The sequence below is a fragment of the Emys orbicularis genome, chromosome 17 (assembly GCF_028017835.1).
Source record: "Emys orbicularis isolate rEmyOrb1 chromosome 17, rEmyOrb1.hap1, whole genome shotgun sequence".
Classification (NCBI taxonomy): Eukaryota; Metazoa; Chordata; order Testudines; family Emydidae; genus Emys; species Emys orbicularis.
Window position 1 is genome coordinate 8338667 of NC_088699.1, and position 20758 is coordinate 8359424.

The following is a 20758-nucleotide window of genomic DNA, read 5'->3' on the forward strand; positions in this document are numbered from 1 at the left end:
GCAGGGACCCTCCGGGCAGCAGCCCAGCTGGGAGTGGGGAGCCGGTGGCAGCCAGGCTCTAGCTGCCCGGCTTTCTTGCCAATTTCATGGCTCCAGCGTGGAGTTTCACAGCTCCAGCTACTAGGTTCCCTTGATGACCAACGAGGGCACGCTTTGCTGGTACAAAACTCTAGAAACACCCCAGTAAGACCTGCCAAGGAAGATTTACCTGCCGGAACATCTCAGGGATGTCATAGATATACGTCGTCCCTAAAGATTGTGCCTGGAATCTCTTGGACTGGAGCAGATCTTTTGTCACATATGGGGTGTTGATCAGCATGCCATGAAGTGGGCCCTGTTTATCTCCGTATGCCTGGAACATAATCTGCAGCAGAAAACATGACCAGCGTAAAAGAAAGGCAACCTGAGATCCATCAACCAGATCAGCTCCGGGGAGATGTCCCCATCAGAATCCATACTTCATTAAATACACTTCAACAGGATATGCTACTTTGAATGGACTTACTTGTGTTCCCTCAAAAGATGGCAATACCCACACATATCACAGTGACGTGTTCCAACACCCATTACCACCCTATTCAAGCAGGGCTGGGCCTTTACTCTGTACATCGCTGACTTATTACAACAATATCACACTGGTAGGAAAGGGTACCTGGCCATAATCGGCATGCAGAGAAGACTGACCATTCACCAGCATTTCCTCTGACAGCGTGACTATGTGGACTGAGTATGAGACTATCCCATGACAGCAACGAGAGGATCGCTATTATTTATGTCGCTGAATAGCATAAATACAGTACAGTGTAAGTACAGTAGCTAAACACCATTCATATCTCTGCTGATTGATCGTGGAAGCTAGTTCAAGACTTGCCATATGTCATTTGGCTTGAAGTTTTGATATTACACGTTTAAAATATACTCCCAGAGCAGTGACATGAGTTTTCAGCTGCCATACTTCATGATGCTTTATAGTCCACTCAATCAGGACTCACTTAATAGGGAGGGCCCACTCTGATGGGGCGTCACCAAAGGAATTGATCCATTGGAAATCCCAAATGAAAATCCATTTCAGCTAATGATATTGAGCTGCAATGAGTGCTGCTTAACTGAGACAACATTCAACTAAGCCCTGCTTAATAGGGACGCATTTGGCTGGAGCCATATGATTAAGCGGTTCTTAACAGAATGATCATAACATCTGATGTTCCAAGCTCCAGTTCCTTTATACAGAAGTTGCTGGATAAAGATTAAAAGAAGATTGGGTGGGGGGGGGAGAGAGCTCAAATAGCGATGGAATTCAGTAAATAGTATTCATTTTTGTGGTTTTTGTCAATATAATATTTTATATCATTCTTAAGTCTTTATAGGTTGCTTTGTTTGGTGTTTTAAAAAATAGCTTCTTTGGCAGGACAGCTATTTAATCAGGAAAACAAGTGCCTACCACTGTGCTGTAATCAAGAGGCTTTTAGTGTATTTAGGGCTTAATCCAACTCCCACTAAAGTCAGTGAGAGGCGTTTAGTTGATTCACAGGGAGTTGGACTGGTCCCTTAAGCAAGTAGCGTTTCTAGCGGTTAGAGCACAGGAGACCTGGATCCATTCCTGACTTTATCTTTGGCTTCTCTGGTGAATTATCTATCTAGGTTTCCACACCACTACAAATCATTATAGTATCCAAGCACCAGGTTCACTTGCTTGTATGCAGCAATGGATCCTGAACTCATCTAACAAACCTCTCAGGATGCAAAAGCCACTAATGTTATAATGAAACAGGAAAACTTGTTTGGGTGTGATCTTGTCCTAAACCAGAGTTCCTATTTGGGCTGAAAAAGGGGAGCCGGAATTCACTATCTAAGTTTAATCTCTTTAGAACCATATAAGGGCGAAATCTAAAAGAATTATTTTAGATAAAGGTGAAAAAAAAGTTAAGAACAAACATTTACAAGAACAGACCTACCTTAAATGTATTATGAAAGTTAATTAAAACCATCCCTGTCCCTAGAATGCTTTGACTGAAACATATTTAAGTTTACCCTGAAAAAAACCCATCAAATACTGTGAAAATTACAGAAAGATCCCGCTGCCCTCCCCCTTCCCCCCCAACATACATGTAACATTTTAAAAAAGAAAATCCATGCCTTACAGGGATATTTTTCTGACCATCTCACCAGAAACAATGCAAAAGGAAAGGTCACATTGGCAAATGGCGAACAAAACTCAAATTTTAAGTTGAGCCACTGCAGATTAACACAATGTCTTTTTCTTTTCCCTGGTCCATTCAAAACATGTGGACATTATCTATACTAGGATCTCTAGACCAGGAGAGACTGCATGGCCAAGCAGCTTGCAGGAAAGATTTAGAAAAAGGAAAAATGGTGACTCAGCGCATTGTATTTGACACAAACACTGTCCAAAGGGTTTATTCTGTTGCTTCTACTGCATGGCAGAGATGTTATTGCAGTCAGAATCTAAACTTATTTCCACATTTTAATAAACAGTTAAGTGCCTTAGTAGAATACGAGTAAGCCGTACACAAAGAATAGTACATACACAACCTTCATGTTAAAGTCCTATCCAGTTTAATAAATATGACTACAGTAAGGTTCTCCAGAAATTTCACATGGGCCTGGAAGTTATTCATTGTTCCTACAGAATTTAAAAAGAGAAGCCAATCCTTTCTATGGATTTCTTGAACCATCCGGCCTAAGCGTAGAGCAGGGATAGAATTTTCTATTAAATTCTACAGGATAGTTCCAATAGTGTATACAACGATGATATTTTCTAATTCCAAAGGACTTTTCCGAATGGGAAAAGAAGTGTTTGCATGAACAAAGCAAGGTGTATGCAAATGGCTAGACTACATACCTCCACCTGACAGTTATGTGTTTTGCACACCCACATGCCTATTACCTCTCTCTAGAATCACAATTCTTTATTTACTGAAACAATAATAAATCACTTTAGTATTTGGATCAGGCTTAAAAAAAATCATCAACAAACCAAAACCCTCCCAAAGACCACATTCTGTAGTACTCGCTTCCATGCCTGCATGGAGCTGTACCTGTGCTGTCCTGGAGTCCGTCACCTCCTTGTACAAGCTGATGTCCAAGTAATAGCCAGATTCATTGGTCAGGAAGAGACGGATGGGAATTGCCTTTCCAGTTGGCGTCAAGCGAATGTTAATTTTCAGCTCTGCTTGGAGGACACGGAGTTTCCAAAGGCGGCTTCCATAGCGCATCACCATGCTCCGCACAGACTCTTCAATCTTAGCACACAGAGAACAGTGAGTTTGCATTGCCATTCTGCTGTGGATACATCCACCCCTTGGTTATTCCTCCTTCCCACACCGGACCCTACCAACACGTGGGGAATGGCTCATTTCCCTGAGGCCAGCATTCAGAATTTCAGGATAACCTAAGTGTGGGCTAATAAGGGTTCCTGCCCACCTCTTCAATTGCCACCACTTTCCTTTCCTTCCTCTCCCCTCCATTTATAAGCTATACTGCAGGAGCAGCAAGAATGCAGCAGTACAGACCTTGCACCCGCTGATAGCTCCTTCTGAGGCTGGAATGCCGCTTCCACTCAGCAAGAGCACTAAAGTCCCTAAGCAGGCGTTGAGCAATACTTTTACCATGCTTCCAGTCTTCCTCTGGAGACAGCCAGGGGTTCCCAAACTGTGAAATATGTACCACTGGTGATACGTGAGCTGGATGTTTCACCAATTCACTTTACAACCATGTTTTAAAAATACATAAACCAATCAAGTTTGGGAACCGCGGAGTGCCTAAAGGTTAGTCTTGAACTTGGGTCTTTTACGCCCTAGCAATGTCACACCTCCAGCCAGCGCAGTGCCACACTGCAGTGGGCCCACTGCGCCCCCTTGATTGAATTTTCTTCTCTCACCTCCTGCAAACGTTTCTCATCGCTAAGAATGATGAGATGCACGAAAGCACCCAGAATGGTAAACAGTTAAGTAGCATTTATATGCACAATAACCATGTTTCATTGCACCTACAGTACAGTGCCTTAAATCAACAAAGCAATTACCACTCTGAGCTTGTTCCTGGGCTGTTTTATTAAACTTTATAATATACTCCTGTTGGTAAATAGCGCATATTAAAGTAAGGCAATTTGTAGGCAGATTCTAATATTCTCTCCAAAATCCTCTTTTCCAAGGCTGTTCAGGGGCAGCCAGTGCTGAACGCACACAGGCTGATTAGGAGAGGACTGAACATCTCTGCTCCGGCTGAAGTCCCAACGGGGATGCTCAGGACCTCTGAAAATGAGGACCTGGAGTGCCTCTGGGCAACTAGGGCAAATGTCTATGACCATTTTAATTAAAGGGTTTGCAAACCTGTCCCTGCCATCTAGGCTAATCAATGCCATTATTCCCTAAGTGTTACTCAGTCTCATATTCCTTGGGAGCAACATTCACTATTGGCTCTTTCCAGAGCCAAAAATATATTCCACAGAGTCTCCATTTTTACATGGCTTCCTATAGAAAAGAAAAATTACTCCAGAATATTAGGATACCTAATATGACCCCCCCACACACACCCCACTACCACTTCCAGTGTTGAACACTGATTTTCTGTGCTTTCCCTATAAAACAGCAGGTGGGATTTGTATATTACACAATCTTTGATGGCTGGTACTCTAACATGAGACCTACAGAACACTCCATTCCAGTGAGATTCAGCCAAGGAGTAACAGACATGGGGGACATGTACCTTAGATGGATCCATGATGACAGTAGGCACAAAGTTTAAGAAGATGTGGTTGCAATCAGTGCGCACATTGGTGTTATTAAAGGCCACCTCCAGCTCATCCATGGCTTCCAAAAGCAAGCGCTCCCCTTCATTCTGCAGATACTCAAAGGAGGCCTCCTACAGGAGATTGCCAACAGGTTATTTACTTTCCGCTAGCCTTCCCTCAGACCCAAACGTAGGGTCATTAGACTGCAAAAGACCATAGTGGAATCTGACACAGAAAAAAGGTGAAACTCATTTCAGTGGGCTGAACAATTCTCCCGAGTCTTTCTTCCAAAGACATTGATGATGGTGCCTGGTTCAGATACCAGGTCAAATTGTGCGCTCAGTTACATCAGCAGAAATCTGGAATAGCTCCAGTGGAGTTACTATAGATTTGACACTCCACCTAAAGTCTAAACCTGGACACTTGAAATGTTAGGTTCTATCAGACATGATCCAGAAGCTGTAACATGCCATCCAGTAGAAGGCAGTGGGTTTAGATTTTACACACACACACACACACACACACACACACACACACCCCCACACACCCGACATATTTTTCACATACAACCTTGGAAATAGACCTCCCACACCAGGAAACCCACCTTGGTAACCAGGTCTGAATGCCTTATAATAGCCCTCACGAAGAACCTGTAGTCTGTCACCTCAGTGCCCACTTCAACTTTAGCTGCTCCCAGGTACAGGTGCATTTTGTGGTTGGCACACGGAATGGCAGTGAGATCAAAGTTTCGCATTCGGTTCAGCTCTAACTGGAAAGCCAGAGCTGGCTCCAGATGACGATAGATCCTATCTTCTTCAAACTGGAAAGAGAAGGGAAGCCCACCCCGTAATATTGGGCACAAAAGGAATAAAAAGGGAAAAGTCAGGTAAGAAGCTGGATCTGGTAAGATGGAGAGAACTGTATAAAATCTACTGACCTGAGACACTAGTGATGGCTAGTGTTGCCTCTACTAGCAGGGTCTGGTGTATTCTGTTATTCTACAGTGATAGAATTTACAACAGATTCTACCTCTAACTGCAAAATTAGAGGGGAGGATGGACCCACAGGATGTTTGTTTTGTTTTTTATTAAAAAAAAAAAATGTTTCTAGCCCTCAGGATTGCAAAGAAAATCTTGAACTGAGTGTAAATGATGCAGTAGTGTCTTCCTGAGCCTGCAGACAGCTTGAAACAACAATTCTTGTGGACGTGAACTGCCCCATTCATTTCAATGATCCAACTCTGAAACCTCGCGTGTCAACATGGTGAACTGTTTCACTCCTGATCATTTTAGCAGAAACATTCAACTAATATTGATATCCCACAATCACAAACTGTCTCCCATCTTCAGAGATACCAAATGCTCCAGCCGTCCCTACCTAGCTGTGCAAACGTCCAACATCAACCCTTTGTTAACAACACAAACATCTTGGGCATGTCAAAAACTGAAAATTTGAGGATAGTGTAAAATAAATAGAGGTTAATACAGAAATAAATAACCAGGGGTGCACCGCACTGTCCCTATTGTGATTTTTCATATTAATTAGAAAGCTAAAAATTCAATGAAGCTGCCACACAATTTCAGGTCTGATGCACCAGAGTCATTAGTGTTAAGAGGTGCGTATTGAAACTGTCTGCACATTGAGAGTAGAACAAAAACCACAGCCCTTTGTGTAAGATGCCTTCTTTTTGCAAAAAGGGAAGATCCTTCTATCGACAATATCCCCAAGTTCCCACCTTCCCTGAAGCATACTCTGTTTCTACCGCTATGGTCCTCAGAACAAGCACTGCCTTGGACTAGACAGCATGTCATGGAATGTGCAGGCAAGTGCAATCAGTGGGGTGACATGAAATTTATCAGTGGAGTCATTTTAGTAATTTTGCATCACTATGGCTACGATTTTCAAAAACAGGAGCCTAAAGTTAGGCTTCTAAATCCATAGTTAGACACCTAAATAAGTGATCTGATTTCAAAATGACTAAGGACCCAATAACTCCCGTTGGCCTCAGCTGTCAACATAGTGAGTGCCTGGATAATGGGGGAAGGGTATGTTCAGAATTGCCCAATGAGGTTTTGATCAGATGGACCCTCTCCCCTTTGAGAGAGGTTTGGAATGATTGTAGAAGGGAAAAAATCAGTTTAAAATGGAGAGAGAGAAAAGATTGATAATTGTACAACTTACCTTATCCCTGGCACGGAACGTGAAAAATTTAGGGAATTCCCTCTGTTTGGAAATAAAAATGATGATATCAGTCCTTCACAAGCACTGCACACCATCTGTTCAGCCTATGGGCTCCTGAGAGAAGGGACTGTGTAGCAGTGCAGCAGGGGGAATTACTACCATTACGATCTACCACTCCAACAGCTAGAGTTGCATTACATTTTTATTTTGTAAATAAGGATGGTGGGAAGATAAAAATCCTATTAAAACGGTTGTAGGGGCAAGTTAAATCAATGTAGTTTATTTTACTATTGCAGTAGATGGTTCTTGATTACGTCTTCAATATTTTTGTCTAATATTGGGTCTTAAAACAGATTCTAGCTGGCCGGGAGGGGATGGGGGTGGAGACCGAAGAACTCTTACCTGTTTCTCTTATTGTTACTATTGTTATTATTAAATAGCATTGCAATACTGCCTAGGAGTCCAAGCCACAGATCAGAACTCTATTGTGCTAAGTACTGCACAAACACAGAACAAAGAAGACAGTCCCTTCCCCAAAGAACTCCTCATATTCCTAACACTGCTCACGCAGTTCCCCACCCAAGGAATAGTTTTAATTAATTTTGAGAAATTAATGAGTTCTAATAATTGACTTTAACCTCATTCTAGAAAGTCTACAAAACATACTATATGTTTATTTGCTCCTCTGTTACTTGCATGGAGATAATTTGTACCAAGGTCATAGGTCAAATCCTGGCCTTATTGCAAATCTAGAAAAAATTACCTTTAACGCCATACAGCACAACCCTCAGCTCTCCTAATAAGCTAGGAGTTTGAATGGAACTGCTCATACATTTGAAATGCCCGAATAGGTAACCATTACCACACAGTTTGTGCTGTTGGAAGTTTGGCTTTTACTTTCAATTCACTACAATGATCATAAATTTGATTGTTATCCTATATTAAGGTGCTTGCTGTTGACTCTTTCCTATGCTGAGTTCATTTTTTTTTTATTATTAATGTGTTTTGGTGGTTCCATCATGTTCTGAGAATTGAGGACATACTGTAAAATGAAATGATGGATACTGGAAGTGCTAACGAGAAAGACTTTCTGTATTGCTCTTTAAAACACAGTTATAATTGGAAAAAGACTACGTAAAGATGGCATCCTCATATCTACTCCCTACAGCGCCAACCCAGTGAAGTCCTTATGCATGTGCTTAACTATAAGCACGAGTAATCCTACTCACTTCAACGTACATGCTAAAAGTTAAACACATGTTTACGTGCTTTGCTGGATTGGATCCTATGTGTCTTCCAAGACACATGCTCACTTTACTAACAAAAGCAAGGGCTGGTTTTTAATTTTTGATACCGTTCAGACTGCAAATCCAGTGCCGCTATGGAAGAGTGAGTTGATTCCGTTCTGGACAAAAAAAGTTGTCACCACTGATGGTAGAGTCTGGGCCAGATTTTGCAGTTCCTTAAATTGGTTTTATACTGTCATAATTCCATTGACTTCAGAGTATGCTTTGCATCAATGTAAGTGAGAGCAGCTTCAAGGTCTCCATTACTAACAGTGATGTCAGTGGCAGCCTGCCCTGATCCCAGGTGAAGCCTGTAGAGCTGCACAATTACAAAAATTGGCTTTTTGACTACAAAAAATGACGAAATTTGACCTGGAGTCACTGAGCGACAATAAATATGGAGTCACACCCTCATTCTTAGAAACACAAGCACATTTTAGATATCAAGAGGAAAGAAAAACAATGGCATGTTGACTCAGTTCAACAACTGCAGCACAATGACAGGGAGAGACGAAGTTCAATCAGGCCACTCTGGCAAGGGATTCATAGATTTTGAGGCCAGAAGGGACCATTAGATCATCAAGTCTGTCCGCCTGCATGATACAGGGCATAGAATTTCATCCAGTTACTCCTGTATTGAGCCCAACAATTTGCATTTGGCTAAAGCATCTCTTCCATAGTAGTCGCTTCTAGTGCTACAAAAGTTTTACCATGAAGAATCCCGCCATTGGGATTATGGACAATATTATTTGTATCCATTAGGTTCAGCAATCTCCTAAAACAGCATATAAGGAAACAAACACAGAGTCGAGACTTCCACATTGCCTCAATATCCTCCCAAACCCCTCCCACTGCATGCTGCCAATTTCTCCTAACATCATCCATGCTCATTCTATCACTAATGTAATTGCTTTCGAGACATTTGACTAGTGTTGTGGGCAAATATAATAATTAAATGTGCACACACACAAAAATCCTCAGTGCTCTGGTACCAAAAACCAAAAGAGTGCTCCGTTTCCTAGGAAGAGGAATTATACCCCTGCTGTGTTCTAATCAACCAACCATCATCAAGACAATCAAAATAATTTGCCTAAATTAGCCAATCAAGACACCCTGCAAATCAGAGAATGCAAAAAGCTACAAACAGAAATCATCATAGCTGATTATTATACTAATAATCGCGTTAAAAACCTAATGAGATGAGGAAATTGGAAGCTTGCTGGAGCAACTCTCTATTACTTCAACATGCTGGGAACTAATTATATAGACTGTAATTAAAACAAAAACAACCCCAAGCCAAGCCCTGGGTAAGTTGGTAGTTGGTCCAGTAACAAACTGAACAGAATAGGGGACAATAATGAAGACAGACATTTATGCAGCATTTCTCATACAAAAAGCCCAAACTCTACAAACTTTTCAAAGTGATCACAAGCTTTGCTGCCTCCTCTAGGTTGGACAGTGGCAAGCTTTTAATAATGCACAGCTCTACGCAGCAGATTAGGACAGAAAGTGAATCCGATCGTGTCCGATTTTAACTACAAAGGAATTCAGACAGGTGAAACTGACACTTATGTTAACAAGACTAAGTTCTTCAAAAAAGGCTATGAGATTTTTAATGATCAGAGATAATCAGGACATTGCTTTTCTGACTTATTCAAACAATGGCACAATAGTGGTTGAAATCACAGATGACACTTGCTAAAGTATAATGGGTTTTCACTGTAGATCACCCATCTAAATACTGACCAAACTGGATTCTGCTTAGCTTGCAAGGTCATAACCCTGGGGCAGTATGGCTGCATTTAATCAAATATAACCTTGCTAATAAGTTGAGTCAATGTTCATGGGGGTGGGGGGCCTTGTTTTCACTAGCACGGAAGAGGCCACAATGGTGTCTTTACCTGTTCAGCTTCCACTAGTTATATAGAGGTAAAAGCGTGGGATAGTGTTCACAGGACTCATTCAGAACCAGCGATGGGCAAACCTCAAAAGGTTCCCAGGATCTGTTTAGATGAGCACTCAAAAATATTTTTTCATCCAAATATTTCACCAATGCTTAGCAAGGCTGGCTCCTTAGACCTGTGGTTCTCAACCAGGGGTTCGGGGCCCCCTAGAGGGCTACGAGCAGGTCTCAGGGGGTCCGCCAAGCATGGCCAGCATTAGACTCGCTAGAACCCAGGCCAGAAAGCCGAAGCCCGACCGCACGGGATGGCAGCGTAGGGCACTGAGCCCCACCACCTGGGGCTAAAGCCAAAGCCTGAGCAACTTAGCTTCACAGGGTCCCCCCTGTGGTGTGGGGCCCAGTGCAATTGCCCTGCTTGCTACCCCCGGCTTTTATATGCAGAAAAACAGTTGTTGTGGCACAGGTGGGCCATGGAGTTCCTATAGCACTGGGGGGGGGGGGGGGGCTGAGAAAGAAAAAGGCTGAGAACCCCTGCCTTAGACTACATTAGATCTCTTCACAGTGCCCTATTCTCCTAGTGTGTGTCTTCTATATATACAGGGTTGCACTCAGCCCAAACTGCACAGCTCCCACCTTCTCATACAGAATCCTGGGCAGTGCATTTGAGGCAGTGCGGGGATTCCAGATATTGGAAGAGGGGGGCTGCATGCATCACTAGTGATTATCAAGAGACTGGTCTTCAGACATCCCTAGAATGTCTTTTCACACGAACAGTAACGACAGGGCAGGCACACATGCGATCACACAATAAGGGCTAAATGTCATTTGACGATTAGCAAACCTATCAACTCTCAGCACTATTGCTAGAGTGCGACTGGTACCTTTCCCTGCCTTCCTCTGGTATTTTAGCCAAGTCTTACCCTGCTTTCCTGCTTGTATCAAGCCCTGGGGCTAAGTAAAAGTTGGCATTCAGCTGTCATTTTACCTTGGAATAGGGAAAAAAGAAGACAGTGACACTCCTGTAACTGTAATCACAACGTTTATTAACTGAAACCTAGATAACGAGAACGCAGTCACCCATTCAGAGGTGCATAATGCAAGGGTGGAGCGCTGTTTGAAGGTGCCTCTCAATGCACACCCCTTTCCATTCACTGCCCACACTCCTGCCCATTTAAGCTGACCACTCACAAAACTGGGTGAACTTTTACTAGTTGTACGTGCCAGGCACTAGTGGCCTTAGACAGACAGTAAATATTGCCTTCTTCTGTAGCCGACTTTTTAGGGGTTGTTTGGTTTTGTTTTAATAGAAGCTGCCCTTTGTTTAAAGCTTTAGGGGGAAATTAAAATTCAACAGAAGCTATAGCATTTAAACTATATTTAAATTCAGTGGCTCTAGCAATAAATCAGTGAATTCTAGTACTTTTAAGAGAGACCAGCACACACACACACACACACACACACACCAGCACGTTGAAAGGACAGGATTTAGTCATATAAAATAATACTTGCATGTCTAGGGGCTGATTGTCAGTCCAATCCAACTCCAGCTGAAGTCAGTGTAAATTTTGCCATTGACTTAATAGGAGTTGGATTGGGCCCTTACACACCAAATGCAGAGAGGCAGACCCTCCTCTGGCACGATGACGATTTACACCAGCGGAGGATTTGCCCCAGGATCTGGGTGGCTGTAGGTATGCACATTTAAAAAACCAGAGCCCCTCATACACAACAGACCTTGCTGAGGCAGTGTCCAATTCCCATAACTATCACAGTTGAGGAATGATCATTAGAATGATTTGTTAATCCAGAATAATGGATGAAAATGCCAAACCCAGTGCCCCTCTCTTAACCCGCATCCAGCTCTCTGAGTTCTCTAAGGATTCGTCTATTCTTCCCCAGCTTTCTGATCACCACCAGCAAGCTACAGCATTTATTCACAGCCTCTCATATTCCATCCCCAAGTATCAATTTTATTCTCTAAGCTCCTGATTTTCCTTTCTAAAGCCTGGGGTTCTTTGCTCAAACACCCCACACTTCTGCTACCAGTTTCCTATCTAAAGCCATTGACTGACATACATCTGTATATACTGTAATCAGATAGGTTCTGCCATCAATAAACTGGGGAAAGTAGTTCAGCTTGCAGCATTTCCTAAAGCATTTTGGAAAAGCTTTTGCTTCTTTAGCCTGGAGGATAAACTCCCCTATTACTCTGTAGAGCAGAACCAATGATGCCAACTCAGGGATAAGAAAAATATTCCTAGCACTAGATATTTCTAAAGGAAAAAACAGAGGGCCTCTGAAGCATTTTGCTAGCACAGCCCACAAAGGCTCACCTCATTAAAATAAAGTTGGTAGCAGAAACTGAATGATCCAATTAGCAGAGTAGAAAATTTCTGAATAGTGAGAGTGCTGCAAGCAGATACCCAAGGGGAACTTATTAGCCACTGTTATTAAACTGGCATACATAAATGTATTTTTAAAAATAGCTACAATGAGACACTTTAGTGTGTGATTCATGGTGTATTAACATCTTACAATATTGATCGTACCTGGCCTTCAGCTTCGCGTCTGACAATATACTAGTTCTGGATTATAATTCAGGCTCCATCATATCTGTGGTGTACATTCTATTCTCAATACACAGGTATAATTCCCAAGTGAAGCTACCCAAGCTTATCATGAAAATAGCAGGATGCTTGTTGCTCAACTATTATTACTGATGTTGGAATGTATTTCCCATATTGGGCTCTATGCATCTGACTGCATTCCTTGCACACTCAGTGCTCCCATTAACTTCAGGAGGGGTTGAGTGGATTCACAAAGGGGAAAGAAAAGCTGGCTTGTGCCCTACATAGTCCTCTTGAGAGCAGGAATAAAACTAGCCATCACTGAAGTCGAAGCATGGGGGAAGGGAAAGCTGCCTAGTGGTTTCAGCAGCAGACTGGGTGCTGGCAATCCAGAGTTCTATCAATGGCTCTGTCATTGTGTGAACTTTGGCAAGTCATTAAATTGGTCCATTTCTGGGTTGATCTGTAAAGCTGGTAAGGAGCTGGGAGACCCTTGAATAATATATATAATATTTTTATGTTGTAAAAGAACATTAGAACAAATAAGGCCAACCTAGATTATATGGGTGCAAATTCAGCTAGGTACTTAAATTACTAAGTATATTAAGCATGTGAATAGCCCCCTTGAAGTCAACAGAACTACTCACGTGCTTAAAGTTAGTCACATGCCTAAGTACCTAAGTAAAGTTAGTCACATGCCTAAGTATTGAGCACAAGCCAACTGCTCAATCAGGACAATGGGGTTGGATTTAAACAGCTCACTAAAGAGTCAAATCTTCTTCTCCTTACTTGTACGTAATAACTAGAATCACTTTATTTCCATGAACTGCAAAGAGGAGTTTAAGGTAAAATTATTTTGATTTTTTTTCCTTTTACTTACATGAAATCTTTGATCCACCTCATAGTTGACCTGTTTCCTGAAATCCTTACAAATGAAACAGAGAAAGGCGGGGGAGGAAAAGCAGAAGAAAGCTAGCAATTAGTACTAAAATCAAAAACAAATTAAGACAAGATTACAAGTGACAAAGATTTTTTTTTTTGTAATTGTCAATTAATTTTCTTAAGCGAATTCACTGAAACAGTCTCAGTTTTAGAGAGGCAACAAAAGCAGAACTAAAACTATAGTAAATGCAATTTTTAATCTGAAAAATATTAAGATTATAATTTCATTATGAACTACAAATAAAAAGCTTCCAAGCATCAGGGGAGATGTCAAAATACCTTTTGTGCTACAAGGAACGTCAGCCTTCGAATCCCATGATCAATCAGGACTGATTTCTGTAAAAGGGAAGGACAGCAAACAAGAGAACTGGTTTAACAGAAAAGAAACGTCAGACTCAAATCTGGATGACATCATCTAAGGACTGGTAATGGGTGAGAGCTTCCTGCCTCTAAACTGCAGACTCACAATCCAGCCCAGCTTGGTGGTGACTGAACGTTCTGATCAGGTGGTTGCTTAGCAGCACCTGTGAGCAAATGCAGTGAGTCTCAGTCCCGTTCTGAGTGGAGAAGAATCCATATAACAACCACATTTGGCACCAGCTGGGAAACTTCTTGTCTATCTCAGCAGGGAATTAATTGTTCAGGAAACAATGTTACCAGCAATGGGGTTACTTAGATCAAACTCTTTGGGGGCAGGGACCATCGTTTTGTTCTGGGTTTGTACAGCACCTAGCGCAGTAGGGTTCTGGTCCATGCCTGGGGCTCCTAGACTTTGTGGTAATAAAAATAATCATAAATCATAACAATATGGGGTTCTAGCAGTTTTCTTGGCCAAGGTTAAAACTGAACTATAAAATCCAGAGGAATTAACCTATAACACAGGTCTCAGGAGGTTGGAGAAACTCCTTTCTGCATTGTTCAGGGAAACCACGTTACAACAATCTAAAGTAGCATGAGTATTCATCATTAAATACAGTGCCATGGGCTTGAATGGCATGTTCAGATATAAAAAGACATAAGTAAGCTCTTTGAGACAGCCAAAAAGTGCTGTTTTTGTTCTGAGTTAGTACAGGACCTAGCACCATGGGGTTCTGGTCCATGACTGGGGCTCCAAGGTGCTATGATAAATAATAAACAAGTAGTACCCTGCCCCAAAAGACTTCAGCAGCGACAGGCCCAAGCCCACAAACCCTTGCTCAGAAGAGTAGCCCTCATTCATGCAAATAATCAGTGGAGCTATTCACATCAGTAAAGACTATTCGGGTTTGAAGGATGGGGCCTTAATTTAGACGGTATAAGATACAGAATAAAAATGAAGAGTGGGAAGAACAGAGTGCGACACAAAATCATCCTGTTTGGATTGTTTAGGCTCCTGGGTTTGGGAATATTTTAACATGTTCTAAAAATGGTCATATTTTATAATGTTGGCATAGGAACTGGTGGGGACACACATTATTATTAATTATTTGTATCGGGGTAGTGTCTAGAGGTCATGGCCCTTTTGTGCCAGGCAATGGACAAATAGCAGAAGAAGGCAGCCCACAGGTTTCGGTTTCTGAGGAAGCTTGGTGCATGGGAGGGAACTTCTTTAATTGGCTCCTGATTCAGGAAATCACTTAAGCACGTGCTTAAAGTCGGATACTTCAATGGGGCTTTAAGCATGTGCTTAAGTGCTGTCCTGAAAAGGGATGGTTTCCTGAATTGGGGCCATACAGGGTTACAAGGAAAAAGATAAGACGAAATAACAAGGAACAGAAAACAAAGGATTCAGTATGGCAGGAGTAGAAAATAAAGGCTTTTTAAAAAAAAAAAAAAAAAAAAATAGATTGGCCCAAATCTATCCTTGGTGTAACTTTACTGAGCTGAATGAAGCCACACTGCAGATGAATGCTGCCCAAGGTGTTTATCATGCCCACTGTCCCTTTTAAACAAGTTTAGATCTCACTGTCATTTTGCTCCTGTTTCTACTTTCTCTCCCCACTCTCTTTTTTCTAATTTAAAAACAAAAATGGAGAGTGAAAAGGAAAAAAAAGCCTCAGCATGGCCAAGAACAAACCCACCCCTTCTGGCTTGGACTGAAATGTTTTACTAAGGTTAAGCCCTTCGAAAATGAGTATCAGGGACTATATTCATGGCAAAGGAAGAAAATAACTTTAATAATGCCATGATTTACAAAGCAAAAATTGTTATTGCTTTTAAAATTCCACAAGTGGCAGACAATAACAGCATAGCAACAGGATTCTGATTACATTGTAATAATGTAGGTCTCACAGCAAGTCCACAGCTATTACGGAGCGATTAGGCATCAGCACCTGGAGAAACTCCATTTACACTGACTGCCTCAATCTCCTCTACAAGTCATTTACAAGTATATGATCCTAATTTCTATTAAAAAAACCCACACACAACATGCTGGGACTGGAAGATTATTTGGACAATTTGGATCAACCTATATGATAGTTTAATGTGTTTTTTTTTTTTAAATTTCTTTTCTTTTCTCCTCCCATAAAACGCCTGGAGCACAATCATGCAAATGAAAAACAAAACTAGTTTTGTTTTACTTTTTAAAGAGACAGTTAAATTCTGAATTGGACTGGACAAGCACAGGATTTCTTATAAGCTTCCAGTTCACTGGTCTCTCTGTATGGAAAGGATAGTTGTATTGTGCACAGTAGAAGAGTGTTTGATCATACCTAATGGCTCTAACACTGCTATAACCTCAAAAACCACACACTCATTATACGGCTCACAGGAAACACCTAACTTATTTCTGCAGCCCCTTTGCCATCTCCCAGTAGGGAGCAGGGGTTAGAGATTGCACTCTTCACAATCACTCTCAGGGCCATTTCAGAGCCATCATGGATTTAGCAGGGTCTCCACGCATGATGGGATATTCACCTGGGAAGACAGTTGAGGGGTTTTCCAGGTCAGGCAAAGGGGAAGTTAAGGCCCAGTCTAGAGAGAAAGGGCAGAATACCGAGATGCAGCTGCTAACTAATGTTAGCTCAGGAGTGACCACAAGTGTAGAATCTGGTTCCTCGCTAAAAGTTAATGGGAACCCCCTGCTCTCAGAAGGGAGAAGCCAAATTTACTGATCAGGTCTGCCTTGTGCCAAAGAAACAGACAATGAAGATGTAGATACTATGCCAACAAGAGCTACAGATTTCGATGAGATTAAGAATGTCATGACACATGCACCATTTATTTTGATGTCATCTCAGACATTTCTGTTACACTGTCCTCCCCCATGTCAACCTGAACTGCATCAAATAACTGTCGTCGTACCTTGCTCCTTCAGACCCCAGATAAATATCAAAGCTTCACCTGACTCATTTAAAACCATAAGTTGCATTTACCCAACAAAAACTAAAAAGGAAGACTCTGTAGCTAATGGATTAGGATACACCATTAGGCAATACAAAGGGTGCTCTGTTATTCAGTTCTTTCCCCAGAGGCTTCAGGAACCTATAGCTACATCCAATTAGAGAAATTACATAGTTTTAGATTAGATAAATTAAGGATTTAACTGTTCCATTTATATATTTATTTTGCAAGATACCTGGGAAATGCACAGACTTCTTCCCAAGGGAAAATGTCTCCCTAGAGGGTCACAATAATACTGGCAAGTAGGTTCACTGTAAACTGCTATTCACCTTGCTTTGTGTGAACTCCCTGAACATGGCCGCCAGCCCATCATCATCAATGTCACAGTCAGTCTTAATGGCAATGTTCAGTATGTGAATGGGCTCCTCTCGGGCACTCTGTAATTTAAAGAAAGCAAGCCTAATAAATAAATTATTAACAACAACAAAAAGAGGAATGTTACATTTATATAACCTCTCTACCTGAGGGGATCCCCAAGTACACATACACCAATAAAATGCAGCTACTTCTGGGGAAGAGGCCGACACTTAACCAGCATGCTGAGCGAAAGTACAGGAAGGGGAATTCTTGATCTAGAAAACTAGGGAGACCCCTGCCCTTACAAACACTACTATGGGATATTTAAATGTCTACCCACAGCAGGCTGGAGCTTCATTCTGAAGTTCTCCTCAAGGCTCATGCACACTAAACTGCTTTGGCAGATAACACTGGTTCCAAATGGATTTGGGGTGCACAAAGAATGCAGAATCAGGTCCTTTGTATGTATGCAGCATTACTACAGTGTCTTTGTCGGACATAGGGAGAATTTTAGCACCAAGGAAGGGAGTAAAATTAAAAAGGGGAGCGAAGTTCACTGCATGGACACTAAGAAGCATGTCTTCATGGCTACAGTGCAATAGGGCATTATGGAAGCTCAGCTAAAACAGAGCCATGAAAAGGAACATGCTTAATACTCAAGAACTTGCAATTAAACTCTCATAAACTGGACATTGATCAACAGAAAACTATACTTGGTTAGGTCTGGACGGCCTGGGGGAGGACAATGTGGGGGGACAGATAGCATATAAGGAAGAAGTTACGGCGGAGATAAATCCTTGTCCCATATTATCTACCATACACACAGGCATCAGGGACAATGGACTGATTTGAAACCAACCGTTGTAATGATATGCTCCATATCAGAGCTTCCAGTCTGCTAAGAGTGTTGTGGAGCAGCTGCCTGTCCCTCTAAGGAGAGTGCCTCTTGCATCACTAACCATTATCAACCAGCAGTTTCCTCTGAACCCTTTCTCTATCCCAATTTGAAAACCTGGGGACTCCTCTCACCTTTCCTCCCCAAATGGAGTCCGCACAGGAAGTGGAACAGAGGGAAGAGAACAGGATATAAAGAACTAAATGCCATAGAGATGTCCAGAATGGGGGTGAAGCAGAATACTAATCAAGATCAGACTACAAGAAAGGGTTCAAATACTCTGACTTAACACCTTCCTATACCTGTAGAAGGCCAGGTTCCACTGCCATGGGGCCAAATTCACAGTCACACCACTGTAAATCCAGAGTCACGCCACTGACTTTAATGAAGTGATTCTGGATTTACTCTGACATAACTAAGAAAAGAATCTGAACCCATGGTTAGAATGGACTAAGGAAAAAGCCCAACCATTCAAGTTGCTTTGAACCCCCTACAGCAGATAAACAAACTAGATACTATTCCTACTCCCACCAATGCAAATGACAAAACTTCCAATGAAGTCAGCAAAACAGGTTTAGTCCAGAGTGCGCAATCACCTTGGGAAAATGCACTTTCTATCCCTGTAACATGCAAGGAGTCTGGAAAGAAGGAAATACCGTACCTTATCTTCATCATACAAGGAAGTGTGGCCAGCTTCAGGAAAGGTTGGGCTTTGCGGAGGAGAGTCACAGAAGCAACCCATCACTTCATCAAAGATTCTGAAACACATCCAAGAAAAGCTAGTCGTAAATCAACTACTCACAACCCACCTGCACCAAAAGCACACTCAGTCACCCTACCAATACCATCTTCACGGGGCGGAAAAAAAGTCATTCCTCCGCTCTGCAGACTTCAGAGCTGACTAAATGGAAACACTGTCCAGCACGAAAGCTAAAAATCAGGAGTTGGACTTTGTTTAAACTTCAACGAAAGCAAGCAAGCAAGCAAGCTAGCTATATTTTGTAATATATAAGCTGCTAGTGTCCGTATCATCATTCTTGAGGTAACAGAAGAAAGCCTGAGATGAGAGCCTTGACAGCCCAATGTAATTGCCCCTCTCCCTGGGGTAATGCATCAGTATACCTCAAGAGATAGATACTGAATGCATTTAATCAAAAGATGTATCATCTCTTGTGCGGTTTACTCTAGTGTTCTGTTTCATTTCTCTTGACATTTCACTCATCACGTCACAGGTGGCTTCTTCTGCTCTTGGCTCAGAATCTGGGCTTTTTCTTTGTTTGTTTCCTAACACACGGGGGCCAAAACATCCTGACTGCACAGATGAAATGGTGATGCAATGCCCCCACAAGAAGACACTATGAATCTTCCACCCCTGTCATGGAGAGCATGCAGATGTATGATTTCTGATGGGTGTTGGGGTGAGTGTTGTGGAAAATTCATAGGCTCTGCTTGTGGGAGCTTTCCAGTCTTTTGCATAAGTCCAGAAGGTTTAAGACCAGACATATGCGTGTGCGGAAAGACATACACACAATGTTGGGAAGAAAGGTTCAATACCAATAAGCATTCAAAAGTTCAGATGCTTATGTGAACCTTGACGCTGCAAAAATGCAAAATTCTAGTTGGAGGCCATCTGTTCTTGTAGTATTTTGGAACTTCCAGTTATTCCAGCCAGACAACTAGGGGTGGGGCCCCCAAACACTTGGCAATTTCATCGACTCCTGTACTTCACCACCGCGAGAGGCACAGGCGGAGTCGACGGGGGAGCAGCAGCAGTCAACTCACTGCGGTGAAGACACCACGGTAAGTCGATCTAAGTACGTCAACTTCAGCTACGTTATTCACGTAGCTGAAGTTGCATAACTTAGATGGATCCCCTCCCAGTGTAGACCAGGCCAAAGCCTATGATCGATCCCATTTGACCACCCCCAATGCTATCCTGACAAACGCACACACAGCGCAAACAGTACCCATATCCTTACCTGACGAACTCTTCAAAAGTCCGGAAGGAGACCATTCCGCCCATCCGTTGGCACGGTGGAGTGAACGAGTTGTCCAGCAGCACATCACTCACACTTGCTACATGGACCATCCCGTAATGATTGAGGTTGGAGGAAAAGGACATTCTAAATAGCAATTCAAGCAGAGCATTATTAGTGGATTGGATGAGAGGGGAACAAGGTAAGGTTTTTTATTTGTCTTGTAATTGTTTGAAATGCTGAAATGTATACAATATAACTAGACTGCAGTCAAATTAATCCTTTCACTACTGGGGTGGTAAACCTGTTCTGCTACTTTTACCCAGTCAGAAGTTCACCAAAATCACAGGAACAAGGACGTACACCTGGTACCCTTAGTAACACAACTGTGTTTTACCTGGACATACTTGGAACAAAGCAACAGTCAAGGGTTAAGAAATACCACTATTCCCCTTTAAAAAAATATTTCTTAAGAGAAAAAGAATTGAGCTTACAAGTGAATTATGACTATGCGATGCCAAAAGCATTTTTCTCCTGTACCTATGCTATGCGTTACAGATGAAGCGTTCACAGA

The 20758-nt window shown here is 42.1% G+C and overlaps 1 protein-coding gene across 3 annotated transcripts in view; it reads right to left on the bottom strand.

Annotated features, from left to right (window-relative positions):
- The window catches only part of ACACA (acetyl-CoA carboxylase alpha), a 183284-nt gene that overhangs the window by 96026 nt on the left and 66500 nt on the right, over positions 1–20758 (bottom strand). Inside the window, exons 29-38 of one of the 3 annotated variants that reach the window (XM_065418240.1) lie at positions 20188–20331; positions 18870–18966; positions 17286–17393; positions 13912–13968; positions 13571–13615; positions 6935–6976; positions 5358–5573; positions 4729–4884; positions 3060–3263; positions 209–364 (exon numbers count right to left, since the gene is read on the bottom strand). In XM_065418240.1, the coding sequence (XP_065274312.1) occupies positions 209–364; positions 3060–3263; positions 4729–4884; positions 5358–5573; positions 6935–6976; positions 13571–13615; positions 13912–13968; positions 17286–17393; positions 18870–18966; positions 20188–20331 (1225 nt within the window). Of the gene's footprint in view, positions 1–208; positions 365–3035; positions 3264–4728; positions 4885–5357; positions 5574–6934; positions 6977–13570; positions 13616–13911; positions 13969–17285; positions 17394–18869; positions 18967–20187; positions 20332–20758 lie in introns of all 3 variants that reach the window. The other 2 variants (XM_065418237.1, XM_065418238.1) reach the window with 2 other exon arrangements.